General features: G+C 39.1%; 2 protein-coding genes and 1 long non-coding RNA gene across 6 annotated transcripts in view; 1 reads left to right on the forward strand and 2 right to left on the reverse strand.

Annotated features, from left to right (window-relative positions):
• Positions 1–5,239: 5,239 nt before the first annotated feature.
• Positions 5,240–11,278, reverse strand: LOC118017016. 2 transcript variants are annotated; one of them, XR_004681014.1, is made up of 3 exons: positions 11,220–11,278; positions 8,764–8,865; positions 5,240–5,368 (listed from the first exon to the last, which is right to left on the reverse strand). It is a non-coding gene; the product is annotated as an uncharacterized LOC118017016 (long non-coding RNA). The 2 variants fall into 2 exon arrangements; XR_004681013.1 differs by lacking the exon at positions 5,240–5,368 and having other exon boundaries at positions 8,726–8,865.
• Positions 11,279–11,332: 54 nt separating this feature from the next.
• Positions 11,333–22,831, forward strand: RFESD (Rieske Fe-S domain containing). 3 transcript variants are annotated; one of them, XM_035014894.1, is made up of 5 exons: positions 11,758–11,999; positions 12,813–12,910; positions 20,549–20,724; positions 20,843–20,877; positions 22,545–22,831. In XM_035014894.1, exons 3-5 carry the CDS (start codon positions 20,550–20,552, stop codon positions 22,806–22,808), a joined length of 474 nt encoding a protein of 157 aa, XP_034870785.1. In that variant the 5' UTR covers positions 11,758–11,999; positions 12,813–12,910; position 20,549; the 3' UTR covers positions 22,809–22,831. The 3 variants fall into 3 exon arrangements, with proteins under 3 accessions (XP_034870786.1, XP_034870785.1, XP_034870784.1); XM_035014895.1 differs by lacking the exons at positions 11,758–11,999; positions 12,813–12,910 and adding an exon at positions 11,333–11,470; XM_035014893.1 differs by having other exon boundaries at positions 11,758–12,910.
• A 2,480-nt stretch (positions 22,832–25,311) lies between these two features.
• SPATA9 (spermatogenesis associated 9) overlaps positions 25,312–25,973 on the reverse strand; it is a 74,165-nt gene continuing 73,503 nt past the window's right edge. The window contains exon 7 of the mRNA XM_035014891.1: positions 25,312–25,800. Coding sequence (XP_034870782.1) covers positions 25,513–25,800 — 288 coding nt within the window. The 3' untranslated portion in view covers positions 25,312–25,512. The remainder of the gene's footprint in view (positions 25,801–25,973) is intronic.

The following is a 25,973-nucleotide window of genomic DNA, read 5'->3' on the forward strand; positions in this document are numbered from 1 at the left end:
GACCTGGCATCAAAAATGGAGCAGGCTCTGTGGTTGTCCACAGTAACATTGACTATTCTCTTGCCTCACTAAAAAAATCCTAATTTTGTCCAGGACTAACATGTCCTAGTTATCTATTATTATGCAACAACCTATCCCAAATTTTGTGCTGTAAAATAACCACCATTTAATTACACTTAGGGATTTTGTGGGTCAGGACACAGACAGAGTATAGGAGGGCTGGCTTGTCTCTCTTCCTTGATAACTGCGGCCTTAAAGGGGGAAGACTCAAATGACTGGGGTCTACAATTTCCTGGGAGCTTCTTTACTCATATGTCTGCTGCCTTGGCTGGAATATTCAAAAGTGGGGCTCATCAGGAACTACAGACTAGAGTCTCTAAACATGGCCCTCCATGTGGCTTTGACTTTCTTACTGCATGATAGCTTTGGAGCAAACTTCTCCTAAGGCAGCTCAAGTTTTCAAGAACAAATGTTCTAGTGAGCAAGGTGGAAGCCACATGGCTTGGTATGGCCTTGTCTCATAAGTCATACAGATTCCTCTGTACTCTACTGGTTGAAGCAGTCACAAACCTGCCCAGATTTTAAAGGTGTAAACCCTACCTTCTAATGGAAGAAGTGTCAAAGAATTTGGTGTCCTATTTAACAACTGCCACTCCACCCATCAAGGAAGATAACCCTCCCCACAGTTCTGGGATATAGCTAAGTCAACCATGGTCATTCCATTCTGCCTGGTTGATTGGTTCTGTACAATGAAACTAGAGGTAAGGGCTTCTGGAAAAGGTTTCCTAACTTTAAGTAGGAGATATCGGTAGAGGCAATAATTTCTCTTCCTCTGCATGGTGTAGTTTATAGATGTGACGTAAAACTCTCTTAGCCATCTTGTAACCCACAGAGGGGAGATAACCTTAACAGAAGGCCAACATCATACAGCTCAAAGAATGGAAAGGTAAAAATCCCAAGTCTCTGATTATGTTGTTGAGCAGCTGAATTAACCAAAGTTGGAGTCGTCCAACCTCAGACTGTCTCATGTGAAATAATAAATTTCCTCATTGTTTAATCAGTTTGAGTTGTTGTCTTCTCTAAAGCCATCTAAGTGGATATAAGGAATGCATTAGTCAAGGTTCTCCAGAGAAACAGAAACAATAGTGTGTGGGTACACATATATTTATTTATCATAAGGAATTGGCTCACGCAATTATACAGGCTGAGAAATCCCACAATGTGCTGTCTACAAGCTAGAGACCCAGGAGAACTGGTGGTGCAGTTCCAGTTGGAAAGCAGGAGACCAGTGTCCCAGCACAAACAGTCAGGTAGAGAGAGGGAATTCTCCCTTTCTTCAGTTTTGTGTTCTGTTGTTCTTTTGTTCTACTGAAGCCCTCAATGGATTAGATGATGCCCAGACATATTGGGGAAGGCAATTTATTTTATTTAGTCAGGCAACCAATTCAAATGCCAATCTCATCCAGAAACACCCTCACAGACATACCCCAAAATAATGTTTAACCAAATACCTGGGCATTCGTTGGCCCAGTCAAGCTGATACATAGAACTGACCATCAGGAGATACTACATAGGGTTTCCTTATAACTTCACCCCAGATAGGAATTGTCAATTATGCTTGCAAATTTTTGTTTCTCTCTCTTCCTGAAAGTGCTCTAAGCCATCTACCATTTCACCTAATTCTTTAAGCATGGAAGGATACAGTTGATTGAGAATTTAGCCTGGATCATCTGGAAGGTAACACTAAAACAAAGGATGCTAGACATTCAAGAACCACTCTATAAGCTGTGAACTTCATTCCTCTGGCCAGTGAAGTCACACCACTATGTTAAAGAGTATTAGAACTGCTGCACTGTAGATGAGGTAGCAAACATGTAGCAAACATTCCTCAGCTAGCTGGATGGAGTTTTTTGAGGGCATCCTGAATTTTTAAAAAAGATATGTATTCTTCACTGAGCATTTATCATTACTGCATATTTTTTCTTAAATGTAGCCCCTGAAAGCCTGACCTAAGCCAACATGTTCCAGAGTATACTTTGCGAAGCAACAGATGCTTCCATATTAATATATCATAAAGGAAAAAAAGAGTTTCAGAGTTAAATGTTTAGAACACTAGGTTAAATAGATCTCTTTTTAGTTTTTTATTATAAAATACATAGAAATGTTGAAGAATAATACAAAAGAACACCCACATATTCACCATTGAGATTCAACAGTCATTAACATTTTGCCATCTTTCCTTTTATACATCTCTATATATTTTGCTGTTTTTGAATAACTTGGAAATTAGTTGCAAACACGGTATCATTACCCTTCATCTCTGAATACTTGAGCATGCATCTCCTAAGACATTCTTGCATGACCACAAGAGCATTACCACACTTAAGGAAGTTAATGATTCCCTAAAATCAGCTAATACTCAGTCCATATTCAAATTTTTCCTTTGGTCCTCAACATGAATATTTTCCTTTTGAGCCAAAATCTAATTACAGTGTACACTCTGCCTTTGATTGTTACGTCTTTTTAGTTTCTTTTATTCCAAAAGAGCCGCCCTGACCTTTTAAAAAAAGGTATTGTGTTTTTTGAAAAGACCATGCCAGTTGTCTTGCAGAATATCCCACATTCTGAATTTTTCTGAGTACTTCCTTATGATAACTTCTATTTGATTCCTCTCTTCCCAACCAGGTTTCTTGAAAGCAGGACCTCTCAGAGCCTTCAATATGCTAAGTGCAAAACAACCCTCCAAGTGAACTCGTTTTAGGAACCTCTGCCCTCTTCGAAATAACCCTTTCTTTGGGAACTGTCCCCACTTTCAACACACACACACACACTCACACACACACACACACAAACACACGGGGCTTCCAGCAGTCACATATGGACTTTGTAGCCTGACCTCTGGGGCTAGTCCATTAGAACCATCTCCTTGAAGACTAATACAGATTTAAGGGAGAAGAAGACTAGGAAAATCAGGACAAAATACTCAGTTTAGGTGAGTTCAAAAGTGATACCAAAAGTAGGATATTGGTAATGCCTACACTTCGAGGGAACAGGCAGTAGAAATGTGTTGAGTTGGGGCCCTAGAGCAGGCACAACCCAGATGACACACTAAAGTCAAGCCAGCTTGGACAATACCAGAGCAAGCATAGGTCTTGCTTAGATGTTGGTTGATGTCATGGAAGGTTAGCTTCTCTCAGGATCGTCCAACTAAAGGAAATTTTGTTTTGTACAGTGCCTCTTTTGGGAAGATCCAGGGGGAAAAAGTCTAGGCTAGAAAGCAAGGACAAAGTTAAAGGAAGGAAAGAAGGCACTCAGTTTGGCAAACAGTGCGTATGGTAGATAAAGAGACCAACCTAAGCAGCAAGTTAACCTGTTAGAAACTCACCTAAGACTTCCTAGAAGGAACAGGGGCACAGCGGAAGGAACTGAAGCATCGAAGATATATTCCACCATATACAGGCAAAGCCCAGAACCTTCCAGAGTTGAGGTAAGGCAATAGTTTTGAAGAGTATGTGGCAGAGGTATTTTTGCTCCCTAAGGCCTGAGGAAACCGGATTCAGAAGCATCAATAGCAGTGTCAGAACTATGCCACAAATTGATACCCCAGGTGGAGTAAAGGTGAGGAATACTGGGGAATCATCCCTGGCAGCATTTTGTATGAACCTAATCAATTCTATAACAAGATGAGGAGAAGTCAGACACTGTGTCAAGACTGACAATGCTGCTCTCAAGAAATTGGAGACCCTGACACTAGACAGAGACACTTTTAATGCAGCACACACATGCCAGAAGCACTGGGCTCAGCAGAGTGTTAGACAGGACCACACAGTCCTTACCCCTTGGCCTCATGTGAGGGGAACTTCAAGTAGGCTAACACTCCTGGACTCTCTCCAGTGTTGGGGTGAGAGGGGCCAAATTAAAAACAAAACAAACAACAACAGTCGAAACCAAAACATTCTCCCTGTTTGGGTTCTAAACCAATGTCTAGGGAGAAAATGAGGTTCAGAGATTAAATCCTCTTGCAGGTTGGGGCGCCTGGGTGGCTCAGTCGTTGGGCGTCTGCCTTCGGCTCAGGTCATGATCCCAGGGTCCTGGGATCGAGTCCCACATCGGGCTCCCGGCTCAGCAGGAAGCCTGCTTCTCCCTCTCCCACTCCCCCTGCTTGTGTTCCTGCTCTCGCTCTCTCTCTCTCTGTCAAATAAATAAATAAAATCTTTATAAAAAAAAAAATCCTCTTGCAGGTTAAAGCCCAAAGATAACAAAATCCAAAGAACTGCAGTTCAAAAATCAAAATTTCCTATCTTGTATGAAAAAATCAAAGACCTCCTTGATTGCTAATTCCACGTAGCCTCTGCTGGAGAGCCCCCTGAAGCATGGGGGATTTGTGAAGAGATACTCCTTTAGGACCTCTGCGGTTCTATTTGTTCAATTCCCATTTTATGATGACCCTCACTCTTTTAAAGAGTTCAGAGTATTAACAGGAAGCAGAACTTTATTGCAGCACTGGTTCCTCACCCACCTACGTAACTTAGGAGCCAAACCACCCCCCACTCCTAGAACAAATGCCAAGCAAAACTATACTCTGAGAACCCAGTACTTGGTATCACCAAAGACTCTCTAGAAGACGCTTAGGATATGAGATAAGAAATGTGCTTGGTCTCGGCTTCCCCAGGATGGATGCCAGTTGGTGGATGCAGGTGGTCCAAATCTACAACCTGTGAGGTAAACTCAACTGGGAGAAATCCACTCATAAAAGGTTAATTTGGCATCATGTTTAGCAACTCTGGGCATGAGAAGAAGATCCATTTATGCATTTACCTGAGACAGAGTCAATTGAATTTGCCTTCTTACAAGTTTAGAAATTTTCAAAGGTGGAGGTCCCTGACTCTTTCTCTTCTTACAGGTGTCCTTCTCTTCTTACAGATCAAAAATCTCTTCATTGTCATTTCCATTCTGAGTCCTCCTACTTAATTGAGCAGGGCCTCTATGTTGGGCAATGGAGCTCTTGTGGAGCATGTATTTTCAGTCCTGTGCCTCGGTGACTGCTTCCAGTGACTTTGGCTAAGCAATCTGCCTCTAGGTATGCTTTCTCCAGTACCATCTGGACTCAACGAGATGGTGTGGAGTGACTTTGAGCATGTGACATCTACACGAATCCAAGGCTAGTTCTGCCATGCTTCCCTTTCTGGGCCAGAATGCAAATGGAATTTGCAGCAGCCCAGGCAGTGCCACCTACCCATGCTGTCATGGACAATTTCCAGTTAGATACTCATTAGCGCTCTGTAGCAGGCACAGAGTTCAGCCACCCTGCAGTTTAAATGTAGCTCAGGGTAGATCCAGGTCACAGTGGGCAGCGGGGGGAGGCTCTCTTCAAGAAAAAGGATACAAAATAACAAATTTTAAAAATTAGGTATGAAAGTGAATACTCAGAATGTGCAAATAATTACAAAAAATACAAATATTAAAAACCAAACATAATAACAAATAGTTATTAATTGCTAGACACACCACCATCATACTTTTTGCCTACAATTTTTGTCTCCCTACTCTTTACTCATCCCTTCACATAATAACAATTTTAAAATATTTTACATAAAGAGAATAGAAAGACAAGTGGATCTTTCCTATAGCATAGTTAATCTTTTTTTTTTAATTGGCAGAGAGCATAAAACAAATGGTAGTCTTAGTATAGGTTTGTGTACTTATAGACATAGGAATTATGATACATTCCATTTCATGTGCTTCCCATCAAGAAAGATATATGAATTTATAGTTTATAGGCTGTATTATTGAGTGCACCCCATGTGTACTGTCTATGAGAACAGAATCCTTTGCTTGCAATTTTGCCAAAAAGTCTAATGACATAAGACAAAATTTTCCATAGCATAGTTTCTGGCTCTACCTGTTTAAATCTTATTTCTCCTCCAAGACTTCCATATTCCCTGGGGCAGACACCACAGCCCATACTCACACTTTGATAGAACTCTGGCCTGCGTGCTAGCATATGAGGAGAGTCACCCCAGTGGGCACGGGGAGGATTTTTGGAGGCTGTTTTTACACTGGGACGGCCAGCAAAAACTTAACTATACACCACAATTGGCTGCAAACCATATAAATATATCCCACCAAACGCAAATTAAATACATTTCCAACTCAAATGCCTCTTAGCCAAATCCCCAAAATGCCTGCCGTGACAGAAGGAAAAGAGACAATGGCCTTCACCCACTGAAGTTAAGTCACCTTACTTTTGCACGTTTTTACAAAAATAGAGGACAACTATTCCTTTTCCTCTTCTCTTTCCCTCACAAACAATTCAGTCCTAAAGCCAGTTGGGAGGACAGGGCAGGGTAGACACCTATGCTGGCTCGGGGGTTGAGGGGACACAGAGTGGCTTAGAGAGGACAGACAGAGGCCAAGTGGGGTAGATGGCAACGTGGTAGTATAGTGAGTCTCCTTCAAGCTGAGTGAGAAGGGGAGAGAAGTGCAGCCCTACAGCAGCTCCGAATCCAGTCTGTGTGAAGTTCCTGCCAAAGACACATAATCTGAATCTCATCATAAAGACAGGTCAGCCAAACTGCAGTTGGGGGACAGTCTACAAAATATAGGACCTATAATCTTGGAAAATGTGAATGTCAGGAATGTTAGTGAAAGACTGAGAAATCATCCCAGATGAGGAAGCAAAACAGACATGACAACTAAATCAACTTGATTCTGAACTGGATTTGAGGATTAGATGTCAGGGTAACTTCCCGATTCTGAGGACTGTATTGTGGTTATGCAGAAGAATGTCCTTGTTTGCAGGAAATACATACTAAGGCACTAGGGGCTGATGTGGCACCCGATTAGCAGCATACTTCTAAAATGGCTATTTCGATAGAGTTCCCTGTACTACTTTTGTGTAATTTTGTGTGCTTCCGAATTATAGTAAAAGGATATAAAGGATGACCGTGGGAACACATTAGTAGAGCTCCTCAGGACCTTGGAAAGGGCCCACACATGTGAGGGGATCTGAAGCTTATGTTTCATTAACTTCACTATCTCTAATTGCAGGAAATATTATTCCGTAAATACCAAAAGACATTTTTCCTGTAATTTAATCCTTGCCTTAGCTATGCCTGCCTTCTGAGGTCTTTCTGGCCTTCTTACCTTTGCTGAGAATGAATGTGGTAGAATGAGTATGTTCCCAACACGCTTCAAGGTCAAGGAGCAGCAGCCTGCACCCTGAGACCCACATTACCGAACGCCCTTCGCTGGGCCCACGGAGCTCTGTGCCTACTTGTTTAGCCTGGCTAGGTACTAATGGCCAGCATTTTGCTTGAGGCTCATTCCTGACAACCTGGTGTTCACTGACCATGCTCCCTTCTCCACTGCCTATTCACGGTCAGCATGTATATCATTTGCTTGATGCCCAGGACTTGGAGTTCCACTCGGAAGATAAAATTCACAGTGAGCAAGAAATCTTAAAACCTCCAACCTTCACTCCTTTTTTTTTTTTTTTGTATGCTCAGCTCAGCCTTTTCCTTCTCCTTTCTGCAAAACTGGGTGCCTAATGAGAGTACAATCTGGTCCATCCTCTCAAGATGGACAGCTCTAAGGCAGAGGGCAGCAATTTGGGCATATAAACTTAATTCCGGACATGTTAGCAAATCCATTTGGCTGCACATTTAAGCTATCCCAATCTAGATTTTTATTGTTAAATGAAGTTTACCCTTCTATCTCTTACTGTATCTCTCAGTTGGTTCCAAACTCAGGCAGGGAAAAAAAAAGGGAGGGTGTTTTTTATTGGGTCCTGTTAAAGGTCAACACACATAAAAGATGATAGCACCTTCCAGACTGGTGACAACAAATAAAGAAAAGCAGCACAATAATTTGAAGTATACCTTAGGAAGTAGAATTGACAGGACTCGGTGCTGGATTAGATATGGGGGGATACTTACAGGGGTCTCTAAGACCATATCATGTTTGGGGATTCACTAGAATGACTCATGCAATTCATTATATAGTTCTTCTCATGCTAAGATTATCATATGATATTATAAGGATACAAAGCTGGATAATAAGGAAAAAGGACACAGGTGGAAAATGGAAGAATCCAGGTGCAGGCTTCCTTATGTTCTCTCCCTCTCTGGAGGGGTAACACAGAGCTCACTCTTTTGCCAGCAATGAAAATGCAGAAAAAGGTGTGCAATGTTTTTGCCCAGGGAAGCTCGTTAAAGACTCAACACCCAAAGGTTTTTATTGGGAGGTGGTCATATAGGCACCCCTGCCTAGCACGTACCAAAGTTTTAGACTCCCAAAAGGAAAGCAGGTCATGGTCAACATAAACCATATTGTTTGTACAAACAGTTTAGTCACAGTGAGGCATCCTTATTATTTAGGGAAAATCTTGTATCAGTGTAGGGAACTATTTGCCAGCCAAATTCCCAGATGCCAGCCAGGGGCCAACCTTACAAGCAGAGCTTTATAAGGACAGCAGTCTTAGGTCAGCTATGTCAACTCTTTTCTGCACAGGAGAAGTGAGAAAAGGGCAGATGTGAGTATGGCATCCAGGTTTCTCCCTTTAGCATGTAGATGAACAGAGTTGTCACTTAGGGAGATGGAGGGAACAAAGGAAGTATAGGTTTACAGGAGAACATTAATATTTCAATCTTGAACACATAAAACTGAAAAGCAATGCGATGTCAGGTTAAATTATGCTTTGGTGCAATCATAAACAACCTCAGAATTTCAGTGGCTTAAACATAACAACTGTTTATTTCTCACTTGTTACATATCTTTCATGGCTTGGTGGAAGGTAGTCACTGGTCTCTGTTCCATGTGGTCACTCAGGGACCCAGGCTAGTAGAGGTCCACCATCTAGAATGTCTGTGGTTGTGACAAAAAAAAAAAAAAAAAAAAGAGGGAGAGACAGAGACACTGGAAAGGTGGAATAGGAGCTCTTCGATGCTTCAATCTAGGAGTGACACATGGCATATTCGCCCACTACCCACTGGCCAAAAGTAGTCACAATCACTATGGGAAATGTGGGGTAGCAGATGGGATATTTGGTGAACACCATTGTTTCTGCCACAATATCCAGGTAGGAATGTCACATAGGTATCCACAACAAATGAATATCATGGGGACTTCCAGTTAGAAGTCATTAAGCAGATAGGTTGTATTTAAAGCCACCCTCACTTTCTCATTATCTGAATCCCACTAGCCTAATAAGAGCAGTGTTGTCAACCTTTGCTGGTTTGAAAGAACAGGAAATCCAGAGTGGTTGATACTCTTCAAACCTACCTGTAGTGAAACTATCAGCACATTGATGTCTTCATTAGCTCACAAAGAGATTATAGTTTAGGATTGAAGGTAGGTTTTGAATGTCTCTAAGAGGAAGGGTTTGGTCCCCCAAAAGCCTGCCTAGACAGCCTGATGCTCAGAGCAGATGAGAGGGGCTCACAAAGGTGAGAAGGGACATTTAAAACTATTTTTAGACAAAGACACTGATGAGCAAGTTCACAGAGGAAAAGCTGTTTTCCGTGGTAAGTAATAAAACTCATGCCAGGGCTACCACTAGGTGTCAATAGTAGGAAAGGAAAAGATGAAAGAAAAAATGGAGGAAGGTTCTAGAGGAAGATGCAGATTGGTTCCAAGGAGAGAAAAGGTAGAAAGTGTCTCCACACTCCCCCTAAAGTTTTCCAGGCATTTCATATTATTACATAATTAACCCCATTAATACCTTAGGTGGAGATAAAAGACACTTTGCATTTCTCTCTCTCCCTCTTGTGTATTTATAGATGCATAACAACTGAGGTCTTCAGTTTATTAGAAATCAGATTTAAGGTCAATGAATCTAAGATATGTCTCATTTTAATGCCCAAATTATGCCAAGGCAAGAAAGAAGGACTTTTCATTAGAAACAGCAAACCTTATTTAGTCCTTCCATGGCACAAGCTAAAGACTGCTAGTACGCTCCATGTGCCATAAAATAATTTGCATGGTTAACAGACAATGTAAATTATAATAAGTCCAAATATATTTTATTATCACTTTGGTAAAGCAGTTCATCAAAACTAGATCGTTGGTTTTTGCTTGGATCAGTGAAATAAATGGCCAAAAGGGAAATTATCCCATAAAATAGTACTATCACCCTAAAACTATTGACCAGAATAGAAATCAAAAGAAACTAGCACTGGAGGTAAATCCATTATTTGGGGTTTCTCAAATTCTTATATGTTGAGGCTTATAGAAAAAATGGTATTTGCATGGCACACTGAGGTAAATGGACAAGGCCCCTAGGTTTCAGCTGCCTGAGACCCATTGGGCCACTCTAGGATCTGAGATCAGTATTTAGGATATTAAATATAGATCGTGGTTTTCAACCTCGAGTTCACACTGCAGTCACTTGGGAAGTTAGAAAAAATATCAGCAGGAGGCCTGCTTCTCCCTCTCCCATTCTCCCTGCTTGTGTTCCCTCTCTCACTGTGTCTCTCTCTGTCAAATAAATAAATAAAATCTTAAAAAAAAAAAAAAAAAGCACAGCATTAGAAGACAGTCAAGGACACTTCTTAAAAACATTCCAGATTCAACTTGCTTCCAGCTTTGAACACAAGAAGGAAGTGGGGTTTTGTTTGTTTCTTTTTAACTCGGAAAGTGCAGGAAAAAAGTTGCAATGTTCAAAAAATTAAAGTGAAAACCAACCACCACCTCCAATGCAACCACTGTTAAGTTTTTAAAAAGACTTTTTATAAAAAGCTTATGTACAAACATACCTATTTGTATCTTGAGAAATAATTTTTATTTACACTAAAGTATTGTGTATTGTATACTTTCCTTTTTAACATTCAATACATTCATGAAATCTGGTCTGTGAGTATATGGCCACAAAGTAATTCCCATGTCCACACTGTATTTTATTTTACCATCCTTCCCTCTTACTGATCACTTCAGCTATTCTTATTCTTTCCTTGCAATAAGCATCCTTATACATGGATTATATGCATCGTGAGGAACTTTTGGAAATTTTTTTATTAGGTAAATTCCTGAGAGTGAGATTGGTGCGTGCATTTAAAATGTGTACAAGGGGCGCCTGGCTAGCTCCATTGGAAGAGCCTGAGACTCTGGATCTCCAGCCCCGCATTGAGTGTATAGATCACATAAATAAGCAAATAAACTTAAAATGTGGATAAATGTGAGATTAACAAACATTTAAAAATAAATAAATAAATGCCACCTACGTTTGTCAAGCACTTTTACGACTATCAGTTCAGAGGTCGCAGCAGAGCACGTTTGGAGTGGGGGGGGGCATCAGCCTGCAGTGCCACAGAGGCAGTCTCCGAGGCCAGCAGCTCTCGGGTCACGTGGGCGACTTCGCCCCGCCCCGCGGAGAGGCTCCGCGCGGCGGTCAGAACCTTGGCTGGCGCGAGAGCGTTACGCGGATTCCGCGGCTGGCCGGTCTTGCGGAGGCGGGGCGAGGAACTCAAGGAAGGTAGGTCCTGTTCTCGCGCGGGGTTGGGCGGGGCTCGCGAGCGCCGCTGCTTCCGGCTGGACGGCCGGCCTGAGCTCTGGCTTCCGGCGGCGGCAGCTGCGGCGGCGGCGGCGGCCTGGAGGGGTCGAGGGGCTGTTGTCGGTCTTTGCTCCCGGCTCTTCTCAGGAAGGGCAAGCGTTCGTTAAGCGTTAACCTCCGGGCAGGCTTCCGCCCAGTTACAGCGAGGCCCGCCGAGCTTGTTCACCTTTGAGTCTGGACCCACGCGGGACCCGCCTCCTGGGTGGGGCAGGAGGGGCGTTTTTAAAAAACTAGCTTTCCCGGCATTTGTGCGCGCTAAACCGGCCACGGGGTTTCTGCAGCCCCGGCCGTCGTAGATATTCCTCTCCCGAAGTCTGCAGGTGGAGCAGTCCACCGCATCAGGACAGCCACGCGTAGACTGTGAGACTGCTTGTGGTTCCTGAGCGCCTCTCTGTAACTACCGTAGACCGTCATTACTAAAATGTTAAATACAGCTTGAAGTCATGCGTTGGTAAATTGTCGGAGCTGGAAGGACCGTAGAGATGACAGCTAACATGATTGGAGCGTTTCCCGCGAGCGGGTCCTGCTCTAAAACACTTGATGTGTGGTGAAGCATTTATTCCTCACCGCAGCCTCTGTGGCCGACCTTTTTTACACGCAGACTGCAGCACAGCGAGATTAAGCAACTTGCCCCAATTCACACAGCAGGGATACAAACCCAGACGAACTCACCTGGTGATCACAGATCTCTAATAGCAGGGACGATGGTAGCGGATCCCAGAGCAGCTCCGTGACTTTATATGATTAGGGAACTGTTCCGTTTTAAACATCTGTTGACACAACTCTTGCACATTAGCATTCCTAAATTAAAAAAAAAAAACATTAAGAACCGTGTTTGGAGATACACATATATACGTTCACAGGTATCTTTTATTTTGCTAAAAGGTTTTGTATCTTTAAGACAGTTTACTTGCAGGCCACATGTTTTTATAAACCTGTGGATTGCTACTTAGATGAAATGTTAAGATTTATATACCAGTGTTCACCGAATTTAGACTCAGAAGATACAGGTATGAATCTTGACTGCTACTTTTATGGTTTTAGGAAACCTTTTGTTAAAGAGGATCCTTTACCTTTAGTTTCCTCATCTGGAAAATAAACTATTTGCCCCTGGGAGGTTTTGCGAGGATTAATGAACTCAGGTATGCAAACAGAGACAAGAGGTTGGCACTCACTGAAGGATAACTAGTTTTACCTACTATTGTTCTGCCATCCGAAGATATAAAACTACTATCTGAGGCATTTCTCTTCTTTGAACTAAAAGCAAGGGTGTCACCCCGGAGTAATGCATTCTGATAATGTCTAGGCGGAGGCCGCAGACTTAGTAAAAGCACCTTTGTCAGAGCTCAAGAGGAGTAACAAGTAAGTTCCTTTAATTTCATGTCTCTTTTGTCTCCAATGTCTTACGGAAACATAATTTTTTTTTAATTCAACCTATGCTGGAAAGGTATTTGATAGAGACTGATGATCCATTTAGCTAATCTGTAATTTTATATGGTGCTAGCACCTTTAGAAACTTATTTGAGGCACAGGCCAAAAAACATTTAAGGGGAAAACGGAGCAAAATGCCTAAATTTTTCAGAAGTAACTTTTCTTCATTTAGCCCCCAAACTGTATAGACCAGTTAATTTTTCACTTTCTTTTTATTTAATTAAGATTCTGCTATCTTAAAGTCGATTCAAAATAGAGGAAATATGTGGGAGCATATGAATAGTGCATCAAAGTAATAGTAATTAAGGTGAACACATTGACTCTTGTTATTGTCTGAATGGACTGTGATAGTCACAATACTTAATTAAGAATAATGTGGGTGTTAATTATAAATATTACCAGATATCATAAGTAAATATGACCATTATTTGAGATACGATAATACTTTCCTAAGCAAAATGCAAGAGTAATCATAGTTCTCTGAAACCTTTATCGTTGAGCCCAGCGTTCTCTGCTCATTTCTTATCAGCTCCTGCAAAGTTCACTGCAGTTTTCCTTGGTTGGGGTGCAAACCCTGCTAAAACTCTGTGTTCGAAGAGACTGAAACTTGAAGGATTGTATTTCGTTCTCATTTATTTGGAAATGGGGGAGAACTTAATTAACTTTTGATGCTATTCCACATCTCATGTATTTTGTTACTTGCTTGATACTGGTATTTCTTTTCTAATTTTTTGCCTGGAAAAAGAAAAGTAAATATTCATTTATTTCCTTTTCTAGTGCCAAGTTTTAAATAAGCTGAACGAAATTCCTCAAATAGTCCATTCATGGTCTAAGTGCACAGTCACATTTTCTGAGGATAGAAAGTGCCATTTATATCCCCTCTTTCTTGGTTTTTGGATCATTCGCTATATAAATATAAAGTAGGATACAACATTTAACTTAAATGTTAAAAGAGTAATTTTAAATATAAGACTAAATGTAATATTTTGAGACATTTAAGAAAGTTTGTGTTTACTATCACCTTGCTTTTCTTTTTTTTTTTTATTTTTTATTTTTTTAAAGATTTTATTTATTTATTTGAGAGAGAGAGAATGAGAGACAGAGAGCATGAGAGGGAGGAGGGTCAGAGGGAGAAGCAGACTCCCTGCCGAGCAGGGAGCCCAATGCGGGACTCGATCCCGGGACTCCAGGATCATGACCTGAGCCGAAGGCAGTTGCTTAACCAATTGAGCCACCCAGGCGCCCCTCACCTTGCTTTTCTTTATAAATTTACTCTATCTGCATATATCCATTATATATTGTTTTGTTTTGCCTGTTTTTGCACTTGGTAAAAATAGAAGCATACTCTGAATTCTTGAAAAAAATTTTCCTTTAAAGTTACATTTTTGAAATTAATCCAACTTGAGGTACCCAGACATTTTTTACTACTACATAGCATTCCACCGAATGAACATAAGAATTCTGCATTCTACGGTTGATGCATTTTCAGTTTTTTCCTGTCTTTTGCTTGTCTTGTGCATGTCTCCTGGTGTACCTGTGCATGTTTCTCTGGAATATACTTAAAGGGGGATTAATGTATACTTTGGGTACCTGCCATTATCAAGCAAAACAAGATAACTGTTTAGAGTTGTAGTAATCCAGCCTTCTGTCAGCCATAGCTAATCCAGAAAATCATGGCATAGTCCTCACTGACTTTTCGTAAACATACTATATTTTTGTTTTTCACTGTAAAATAATTTTTAACTTTTTTGTTTGAGGATAGTTGACACATGATGTTACATTGGTTTCAGGTGTACAACATAGTGATTCAACTTCTCTATGCATTAAGTGATGCTCACCACAAGTGTAGCTACCATCTGTCACCATACAACACTATTACAGTATTACTGACTATATTCCCTTTGCTGTGTCTTTGATTCTCTTGACTTACTCATTCCATAACTGGGAGCCTGTATCTCCCACTCCCCTTTACCGATTTGCCATTCCCCGCTACTCCCTTCCCTTTGGCAGCCATCAAGTTCTCTGTATTTATAGGTCTGATTCTGCCTTCTGTTACTTTGTTTATTCATTTGACTGAAATCACATGTTATTTGTCTTTCTCAGCTTGACTGACTTATTGTGAAATAGTTTTTTTTAAAATAGCACGTTCTTTTTTCCATCATTTAAAAAGTAACTAGGTTAGAGCAAAAGTTAATAGTGCAAACTTCAGAGTACAAATTTGACATCTCTGTAATTTCCTAAGCTTGATTTGTGTAATGCTTTCCTTTATACCTTGAATTCAAAGTTCCTTCCTACCGCTCCTCATCAACACACATGCACACACACAAACATCCCACTTCCTACACCTCAGTTTTAAAGCCCAGGCTTGCATAAGATCTAATATCTGTCTTCCTTATGGCTCAGTTACCCTTCTCAAAATAGTAGCCTATAAATTCCTTCTTTCTAAAGCTCACTCCTAACACAGTCACATAGAGATTTTTTACTTCTAAATAATAATTTCTGTTTTACAAACTTATTTTTTAAGTGATCATGCTCTTTTCCTCCCAACATTTCTAGACTTCCAATCAGTTATACAAGATTCAATAAATATTTAGAGAAGCTACCAGAAGGCCTGGAGACTCTTGATGCTGCCACGTAACAATTTTCCCTCTTATTGCAGGGTGGGGGTTGGGTCTATAGTTTATAACCATTCTAACCTAGGTTCATCAAGGTCCAAGTGACCTTTTTAAAGAATTGCATATATGTGTTTGTATGTAAAATGTTAAACTCAGACTAGAGTGAAATTAAAAAGGTAGTTTCCTGTTATCAAGGAAAGGTACATCATCATTCTGTACAACTTCCTATGAATATGACAATATTACTGTATTTGAAGTGAACATGGAATTGGAAGGATCATCTTTCAAAATTAGAATATTTGAAGTTGACATGTGATTTATCATTTTGTTAAGTATCTTAAATTATAGGCAGTTATATTTTGTTTAATATCATGAGCATCCCATGGCAACCATCCTAATGTTTAACACCATCTGGATCTCTACAACTATCATGGGCCATCACTTTGATTCATTTCCTTTTCCTTTTCTATATGTAATTCCTTATCTTGTGTAAGGCAGAGTTGGATGCCTCTCAAGTTATCTGGAACTTTCTTTAGTTTCCCAATCTGATGAAATCCATAAAATAATAAAATTGTTAAAATGGAACTGAAATTGAAAATGTTGAGTAAGACCTAGCCTTGCCACAGCCTTAAGAATAGTTGTTACATTTTGTTTTGGAAAGCTTGTGTCAACATAAACATCTATTGAGATACTATGGCTGGAGAGTTATTTTGGATTGAAAATGATTATATATGGGGGCACCTGGGTGGCTCAGTCAGTTAAGAGCCTGCCTTCGGCTCAGGTCATGATCCCAGGGTACCGGAATTGAGCCCCACGTCAGGCTCCCTGCTCAGCGGGAAGCCTGCTTCTCCCTCTGCCCCTCCCCCTGCTCGTGCTCTCTCTTTCTCTCTCTCAAATAAATAAAATCTTTAAAAAAAAAAAAAAAAAAGAAAGCTGGAGGCCCCAAAATATTAAACAAAAAAAATAAATAAAATAAACATATATGCTATTTTTAAGGCTGACTGGTGCTTAATTTTGAATGTCAAATAATGGCTCCTAAATGTTATACTGTGATGAATACAAATCATTATTTTGATTCAAGGACTGGATCAGGGGTGCCTGGGTGGCTCAATCGGTTAAGGGTCCGACTCTTGATTTCGGCTCAGTTCATAATCTCTTGGTCCTGAGATCTAGCCCCAAGTCAGACTCTGTGCTTGGGATTGGGGTAAGGAGTAGTCTGCTTGAGATTCTCCCTCTGCCCCTCCCCCCTCTCAAATAAATAAAATCTTTTTTAAAAAGAGGACTGGAAAAGACCTATGCAGAGTTGACCCTTGAGCCAGTGTCAATGAACAAGATTGAGAGATTTCTTAGTTTTGATTTTTCTCACCGTTCAATTTCTATTTTTGGCCAAAAAAGTATTTAAGAGTCTAATAGGAGACAAACTTTAAAAATACTAGGAAAAGAATAGTAATAATAATTCTGGATATAAACCATTGCTTGGATATTAACCAGTATTTGATTTCTAAGAGAGTGGAGGTTAAGGGAATAAGTGAAATTACAAGGAGAAAGGGGTATAGTGTAGGTCCAGCTCTTCATGAAAGAACCAGTCTTTTGGGACAGTTTCTTAGGAAGCCCACATTTTGTTCAAGGATCATTCATTGTGTGACTAGGTGGCCAGTATTAGAATGGATTTTACCTCACTGCCTGCCTTTTTTGCTGGGTTACCACTTACTTGCCATTTGATGAGAATGTAGGATAGAGTAGTGAGCAGTGAGTGAATTTCATTTGATTAGCAATCGATTGGACACTCTGCTGGTCTTGGATCTCTTAGACCTCTCTTCATCTGACTTCTAAATGTTGATGTGCCTTGGGAATTGTATTAGACCTGTCTACACTCCCTCTCCAAGTGATTCCATTGAATTCGATAACTTGACAACTCCCAAATTTATCTCTCCAATGATCCTCAACTCTAGTTTCATATATCCAAGTGTAGACTTGATAGCGCTATCTGAATGTCTCTTAGGTGCCCCAAACTATGTGCAAAATATAGCTAATTCTTGAATTTCCATTTCTGAAAATACCACTTCTTTTTCAGTCTTTCCTGTCACAGTCACAATTTACAATTGATTGCACAAAACTAAAACCTGGGAGGCACCCTTATTTATTTTTCTGTATTCCTTTATTCCAGTTCATGAGCCCAACCTCTCTGGACCTCACTCAGTTTACTCACTGTACAATTAAAGTAATACCTTTTTGTAATAATATGTTGGGGGATTGAATGAGTTAAATAAATGTAAAGTCTTTAAACAGTGCTTGACATGTAGTTAGCACAGTGTGATTGTAGCTACTGATGCTGCTATTGTTGTTATTACTTTTTACTGTTTTACTATTACTCCCCCAACAGAGTCAACACCTTGATCCAAACCACCATATTCTCTCCCATGGACCACTGCAATGGCTTTCTGATTTCTGTGCTTCCTTCTTATTTTGCTACAATCTATTCTCCACACAGCGAGGGCATTCTTTTAAAAATAGATCATGTCACCCTTCCCTGCTTTACACCCTTTAGTGTCTTCCCATTGCTCTTAGAATAAAATCCGTACACAGCGCTGCATGACCTAGCTCCTATCTGTCTCACCAAGCTCACTCGTTATGCTCCAGTCTCCTATCTGTTCCTCAAATTAACCAAGCCTCCTCCCCCCTACCTCCCCCTTTCCTCAGGCTTTCATGTACCTTCAGCCTGGAATGCTCTTCCTTCAGCTCTTAAAATGTCTAGTTCATTTGCATTGGGGGGGGGGGTTCCAGCTCAACTGTCATTTCAGAGTCACCTCCCCAGTCTTTTCTTTGCAAAATGGCCTCCCCTTTAATCTCTCATATTGCGTAGTCCATTTTCTTCATGGCTATTATAGTACTGTCTAATTATCTCATTTGTGTATTTGTTTACTGGTGTTTGTGGTTGATCTCGCCAACTAGAATATAATATCCAGAGGACAGAGACCTGAACTGATTTACTTCCTTGAAGTGCCAGTCACATAGTACATGTTCAGAAAATATTTATCAAATGAATGATAATCTCTGACAAGGAAAGAGAACTTTGCAAAAGGAGAATCTGAAGATCCACTGTTGAAATTTTGTAATTCTGTGCTAAAGATTATTTTCAGTAGTCACGTCTTGAGAATTTTGCTTGCTTGCTTTTTAGACATTTATTCCTCTCTAAATAGATTACAGAGAAACTTGTCCATTAGTGACCCAAAGAAAAAAGTAGGTTGTGATTAGATGTTATCATAAGCTTTTATTTTCTTTCATATAATAAAGGGTTGAAGTAGTGCTGGTCCAAGATAATGGTCGAGGTACATATACGATCTCATGCCCAAATGCTGTAGGCAGCCTCTTTCCTGTCCACCATATTGGGGAGTGAGTTTGCCTTATGCCAGTTGTGAAACTGGATATTGTTCAGATGGTTGAAGATTCCCATTCTCCAGCAGAGGGCAGAAACCATGCAGGGATATCCGAAAATGTAATTATTTAAGAAATAAAAAGTAAAGTCATCTGAGTGATCTCAGTTTGTGTCTTGTGATTTTTATTTCACTATGTACAAAGATTCAAAATGTGCTCTTGCTTAGGGAAGAAAGTTCTTTGTCAACTCTAAGATAATATTATACATCATTCTTTACACTTTTTGAAAGTTATAGACCACCACAGTCTCTATCCTGAGACAGGGAAGAAAAGCAGGAATGTTTCCAGAAAATTTGGGATAACAACTCTAATGGAAAGAGGGTGGGGATAAGAAGAAAGATTTGGGGTTAGGAGTGGAGAAAGAAAAAATATAGCAGTTCTTGGCAAAACAGGATATATAGTTTTATTCAGAAACTGTCATAGCATAAAATAAAAACCCCCAAATGGGAGGCCCTCAGGAAAATCCTCTACAAGGCCTGACAGTCCTGACACTGATGTATCTTGATGTTTCCTTTTCACATGGAATTAACAGACTATGACTATGTTCTTAAAGTATATATAAGGTCTCTTTGAAAGGGTTCCTTTCAAAAAAGTAGCCTGAATATCTGCACTGAGAAAAAATATATTTAGAGTACCTGAAAATTCTCTACTAAAACTTCTTTGTTTAGAAATATGGGTTTATATACTTATATAAATTAATTGAAGAGAAAGCCATCTCTTTGAATTCCCAAATAAGGCAGAAGAAACTAATGTTAATTTCTGTCTGAGTTAAGAAAATGAAATGTGCCCATTCATACCTATCTCCTTGTAATAGAATAGTTACCTGATTGATTTCTAAGACTGGCTGTCCACTGCAGGCAAAATCAAATGAGTCATCTCAACCAAGAGATCCAAGACTATTCAGAATATCAAAGATTCCTACCTTTAGGAGAAGGCTGAAAACAACACTGATAACTGGGTGGTGTTTAGCATCGAAATGATAGGGAATAAAAGAACAGTGAAACTTCAGTCTCTGGGTCTTGGGACTTCTGAAATATCCATCTTACACATTGAAATGAATCTTTTTTTTTTTTTTTTAAAGATTTTATTTATTTATTTGAGAGAAAGACTGAGATAGAGAGAGCATGAGAGGAGGGAGGGTCAGAGAGAGAAGCAGACTCCATGCTGAGCAGGAAGCCCGATGTGGGACTCGATCCCAGGACTCCAGGATCATGACCTGAGCCGAAGGCAGTCGCTTAACCAACTGAGCCACCCAGGCGCCCCATTGAAATGAATCTAAGTCCAGCCTCAAAGTGGGGAGTCTTCCCTAATTTGGGCAAGCTTTAAGAGTCTCTAACTCAAAATCGTGACTAACTATAATTCAGTATTTATGAATGTTTTATTTTTATATAGCTATAAAAAAGCCTCCATCAATCTTAAAGAATTTAAATATATATATATATAATGATCTCTGTGAGTTAAGTTGTAGCCAAACTTGTTGAAGACTACTTGCTTTTTTTTTTTTCTTTTGTTCAACTAGCATGGATCTTGATGGCTCTGAACAAGATCCTGAAATGAAGGAATATTCTTCTGTCTATGTTGGCAGAGAAGAGGACATTAAAAAATCTGAAAGAATGACAGCTGTTGTCCATGATAGAGAAGTGGTCATTTTCTACCACAAAGGAGAATATCATGCTATGGATATTCGCTGTTACCGTAAGAGTTTATTTTTCATTTGTAAACCTTGTATATTTGTTTACTAACCACAAAACTATCAAAATGTCAGGCTTTTTTTTTTCTTAGTGACTAGATGTAATATTCAATTTCTTTTCAGACTCAGGAGGACCTTTACATTTGGGAGATATAGAGGTATGTAAAATTAAATCTATCCTCTACAAATTCACATATTTCTTATTTATATTTGGGTTTGAACTGTATTTTAATGCTTTGAGTATAATTGCTAATATTCCAGGAATTCACAGTCCTACAATGTAAAGAAAACTATTTCACAGATAAATAGGAGAAGTATGCATGGCTTCTGACCTTGCAATTATACTCTGAGATATCTACCCTACAGATATCATTGCACAAATGTTCAAGTATATATATGGGAGAGGTTTACTGTGGCATTATTTGTTGCAATGAAAAATTGAAGGCAACCTAAATGTTTAACAATAGGAAACAGTTTAAATAAACTGAATAGCCATGCTATGGAAAACTATGTAACAACTGCCTCATTAATTTATGAGGCAGATCTGTATGTGTTGGTATGGAGGGATGTCAGCAATATATTTTTGAGTGAAAACAAGTCATAGAATGATAGGTCTAATGAGATCCCACTTTTTAAATAAAAAATAATATTCACTTTGTACTTTATACACTTCTACACAGTTTGAGTTTTTTCAGTGAGTATATATTACGTGAATAATGTAGTAAAAATATAAATATGTATATTTTAAAAAGGAAACCACACACTGAAGGCTTATTTGAGGAAGGAATGCGGGAACTTACTTCCTTGCATTCCCAAACTGGCTAGCTGCCTAATTTCTTGTTTTCTACTTCATAAAACGGATCTTTCTCTATTCCTCCCCTTCCCGCCACCCCCCACCCCCAACTGGTACAAAATACAAGGTGAAACTTAGAATTCCACTCTCTATATACTTCATATCTACCTACTTCCACACCTGTCCTCATGTTAAAGGACATATGTGCGCTTAAATAATGAACATGAATTTATGAATTAAGAAAATGTGGTGTTTGTTGACTGGTCTGTGGGGGTACAGTATCAGTATTACTGCACTTCTGGGGTAGAGAAACAAATGTAAGCACCTGGTGATGATAATGTGAAAGAATTTCCTTCCGTTTTGGACCATAATGAGACCTGTAAGACTTTGCTACTTAAAGTGTGGTCTATAGATCAGCAACATTGGTGTCATCTGGGAGCTTCTTGAAAATACAGAATCTTGTGCCCTACCATCGGACTACTGAATTTAAACAAGATCTGCATTTAAACAAGATCCAGATGATTCCCATGTTCTTTAAAATTTGAGAAGCACTGACTTAAGACAGTTAAAAAGTTGGGAATTGACTACTTTGGATCACAAATTGCTCTTCAGTTAACATATACACTTATGCCTTTAGTAACCTCTCTTAAATTTATATTTGAAGCTTACCATTCTTCCAGCAGCTAGTGAAAACTCCTTTAGAAGCACTTGATGCCCTTGCCCCATTTCTGTCAAGGAAGTGACATTAACATCTAATAGATAACATCATAGCTTCAGTCACATGGTATAGTTGCCGAGCTCATTTTCTGATAGAGTTCTAACACACTGGGTTTATAATCAAATGCAGTAGGGACTTGATGACTGCTAAGATTAGGTTCTGCCTTATGCTGAATAATTTGTAAATGGGAGGAAAAAAGAGAAGCTGGCCTGTTCTTTAACCTGGTTTTTCTGCAATAGAATCTGTTCTGAGTCTGAGATTTATCGTGAATGTTGGAAATATCAGACTATTAAATCATTTATTTCCTTTCCCAGGATTTTGATGGACGACCATGTATAGTTTGCCCCTGGCATAAATACAAAATTACCTTGGCAACAGGAGAAGGACTGTATCAGTCTATAAACCCTAGAGATCCATCAGCAAAACCCAAGTGGTGTTCCAAAGGAGTAAAGCAGAGGATTCATACAGTGACGGTGGACAATGGGAATATTTATGTGACTCTTTCTAATGAATCTTTTAAGTGTGACTCTGATTTTTATGCCACTGGAGACTTCAAAGTAATTCGGAGTTCTTTCTGATAAAACGATATGGCAATGAAAAATGTTGTGTATGTTTTGAATATATTAGAATAATTGTGCTTCAATACCAAAGAGTGTTAATTTTTCCAACATAGGCACATTTATTACTTATCTTTAAAAATCACATAAAGCTGAGCAGTTCAAAAGTACATACGTTTAGTGTGATGGAAGGATTATTATCAGGATCTATAGACTACATTTCATCTAGTTCTCTGGATTGATTGAAACCTGAAGGTTATAGGTTTGGAACATGCATTTTAAGAAGGGTGAAAATATTTGCAGTAACCACAATGAAGGAAAGGTAAAAAATTAGATCTAATAAAAAATATGGGGGAGGTAATCCCTATTTTGATTAGCAGACTTTATCATGCAAAAGTTTTAATATATACAAACTAAACAGAGTAGCATAATAAACTCTCATCACCCAACTTCAACAATTATCAGCATTCTTCCCTTCTTCTATTCTTGTACTCTTGTTTCACTGATACCTCGACACATTCTCCACCTCCCGCCCCAATTTGGTTGTTATTCTTCCTTTTTATAGGTAAAATTTAAATACACTGAAATGCTTAAATCTCAACTATTCAAATAGGTTTTCCCAAATATAGAGTAGACTTTTTACACTTAAAACAATGCCTCCAAAATGGGATCAATTTACAATGTTTCGTTTAAAAATAAGAAACTTATTCAAGATTTCTATACAACACCCAGTGCTCACCACAAGTGCACTCCTTAATCCTCCTGTACTGCGCATCGAAACCAAATAAATCTTGGCTCAGTTTCTCTCTGGTCAAAGCAAATACTCTCAAAGTAAGGAAGACACACACAGCTGCTGCCCAGCCATGAGAGATGTGAAGTTTCTTATTCAGTGAGCCAAAGTACTTTGAATGTCCTATGTGAAATTTTCAAACAAAGGTTTGTTTTTGTTTTGTTTTGTTTTTGAGAATGTTGTGATGTAGTGGAACTAAGTGTTTCATGTAACTTGTTACAGAGAAGAGATAGAGGGTGTTGTTCCTCAGTCCTTTCTGCTGAGTTCACAGGCAGGGTCGATGTTCAGTTGGCCCACCCTGCTTTCATAGGCCCGTTATTTATGGCCAGCACTATTCTGGTTGCCTGGTGCCCACACCATACTGTAACACTCTGGGTGCTTATCATCTAAAACTCAGCAGCATATAGTAGAATATAACCATAAGTAGAATAAGAGCCAGGATGATCACATTATGAATTCAGAGTGCAAAAAACTGTCAAAATTGGAATTTTGTCTCTAAGCACAGTAATCTTCTTAGTGGCCTAGGATTGAATTAAAGCCCCAGACCTAATACTGAATGTTCTAGGGGGGCCACCTGGACTCTTTCCCTTGGTTATTGTAAAAATAATAAGTGAATTAAGTACCTATAATTAAGGGTCTGCTTACAGAGGATCCCTTTGCTACCTATTATTACAATTCCTTTTCTGATGGAATATGGGTAACATGAGGTGATAGAACACTTGTTACTCATTTCTCAGACTACTAAAAAGCCAAGGTTTGGCTTTTTATAAATACTTTTATGGCAGTAGCTATTTACCAGGTATAGGAAATGTACTATCACTCAATGGGTAAATCCTAGCCTATTATATCAGGTGTTAATCCTCCAATGACCACTCAGGTCATAACATGTGTCCAGAATTTAAGACATGTGGAAGAAACTAAAGTACCCCCTGCAGGCAAAACAGTAGCCCTCATTTGCAGGGCTAGCTACAGAAGAATTTTCTCTCAGGACCCAGTGGCAATAATGAGTAATAAGGACTTGGTTTCTAGTTCTAAATGTGTTCCAACAAATCTGGAAATAAAAAATGTCATGTCATATCCTACCCTCACATATAGAAGTTTTCTATAAGATTTGTAAATAATATTTTGTTTTATAAATTTATTACATCTGAGAATTATAAGTCCTTCATAACTTTACAGATGAGTTTAAAAAAGGATCGATAATAGGCAGATTCAAACTATGCAGCCTATAGATAGAAAATAAATATCCTTTTATTATCTCTGAAGAAGATATATAGCATTTTGATATGGAGGGTATTTTCCCTCCAGATGAATACAGTTGACCCTTGAACATTGCAGGGGGGGCGGTACCAACCCCACACACAGCTGAAAATCCACATATAACTTTAGACTCCCCCAAAACTTTACTAATAGTCCACTGTTGACTGGAAGCCTGACTGATTACATACACAGTTGATTAACACATATTTTGAATGTTCTATATATTATATAATGTATTCTTAGAAAATGTTAAGAAAATCATAAGAGAATATAAATTTCCAGTACTATAATTTATTTATCAAAAATCTGCATATAAGTGGATCTGCACAGTTCAAACCCATGTTCAAGGGCCAACTGTAATTGGAAAGGTACTTGAAACAGGTCTTTATAAAAACAAATGTATTATAAATATACCCATGTTATAAACAATAGCATAAAGTCTAACCCTCCAAAGGGTACACTTTCTTGTTCATTAAAAAATATCATAGTCATACTTCTACATCAAGATTCATTTTATTTTCTCTACCATATAAATACTTGAGAATGACATTTTAGTAGTTCCCCACCCTATTTTAAAGTCAATATATGAAAACTAGTTTCCTGGTTTTGTCAGATGAAATGTGATTAGATAATAACTCTCAAGCTCCACTCAGTGATATTTATGTTCTGATTTGCTCATTCATTCATTTCAGCTGATTGGTCAAACACAGAATGTAAAACCTGGATCTTATTATTCAACTTATTAGCAGGAAGTTTGGGGCAATCTGAAATATTGTCTGGTTTCTCTGGTAATGACCTGTAAGGTTTTGCTCTGATTTCACCTTCAGGAAATGTAGGCTCAGAAAGGACAGGCTCAGAAAAGGCTTTTCTAAGATTTTCACTCTCTTCTCTGTTTTGCCTTATGGATTCTTCTTCTTGGAAAATTTTCTTTACCTTCTCCAGCACAGCATTAACACAGACTGTCTAATAAAAAAATTTTTTGAAAAGTAAAGTTTCTTTTTAAGCTACTGAACTTCTAGTAATAAGTCCAATAAAATGTATAACATAAAGTCATCAGTCTACTTATTCTAATAAAGAAGCACTTCCTTTCCTGGCACATGATAAACATCAGGAGATTGATTCCTTGTTCTAAATAT

The sequence above is a fragment of the Mirounga leonina genome, unplaced genomic scaffold (assembly GCF_011800145.1).
Source record: "Mirounga leonina isolate KUSES-001 unplaced genomic scaffold, KU_Mleo_1.0 Mir_168, whole genome shotgun sequence".
In the NCBI taxonomy this organism is placed as follows: domain Eukaryota; kingdom Metazoa; phylum Chordata; class Mammalia; order Carnivora; family Phocidae; genus Mirounga; species Mirounga leonina.

Bases quoted from the DNA above. Each gene is read 5' to 3' on its own strand.
- RFESD (XM_035014895.1), top strand. From the start codon at position 20,550: ATGGATCTTGATGGCTCTGAACAAGATCCTGAAATGAAGGAATATTCT. The intron at 20,725-20,842 runs GTAAGAGTTTAT...ATTTCTTTTCAG, and splicing joins TATGGATATTCGCTGTTACC to ACTCAGGAGGACCTTTACAT. The intron at 20,878-22,544 runs GTATGTAAAATT...TTCCTTTCCCAG, and splicing joins TACATTTGGGAGATATAGAG to GATTTTGATGGACGACCATG.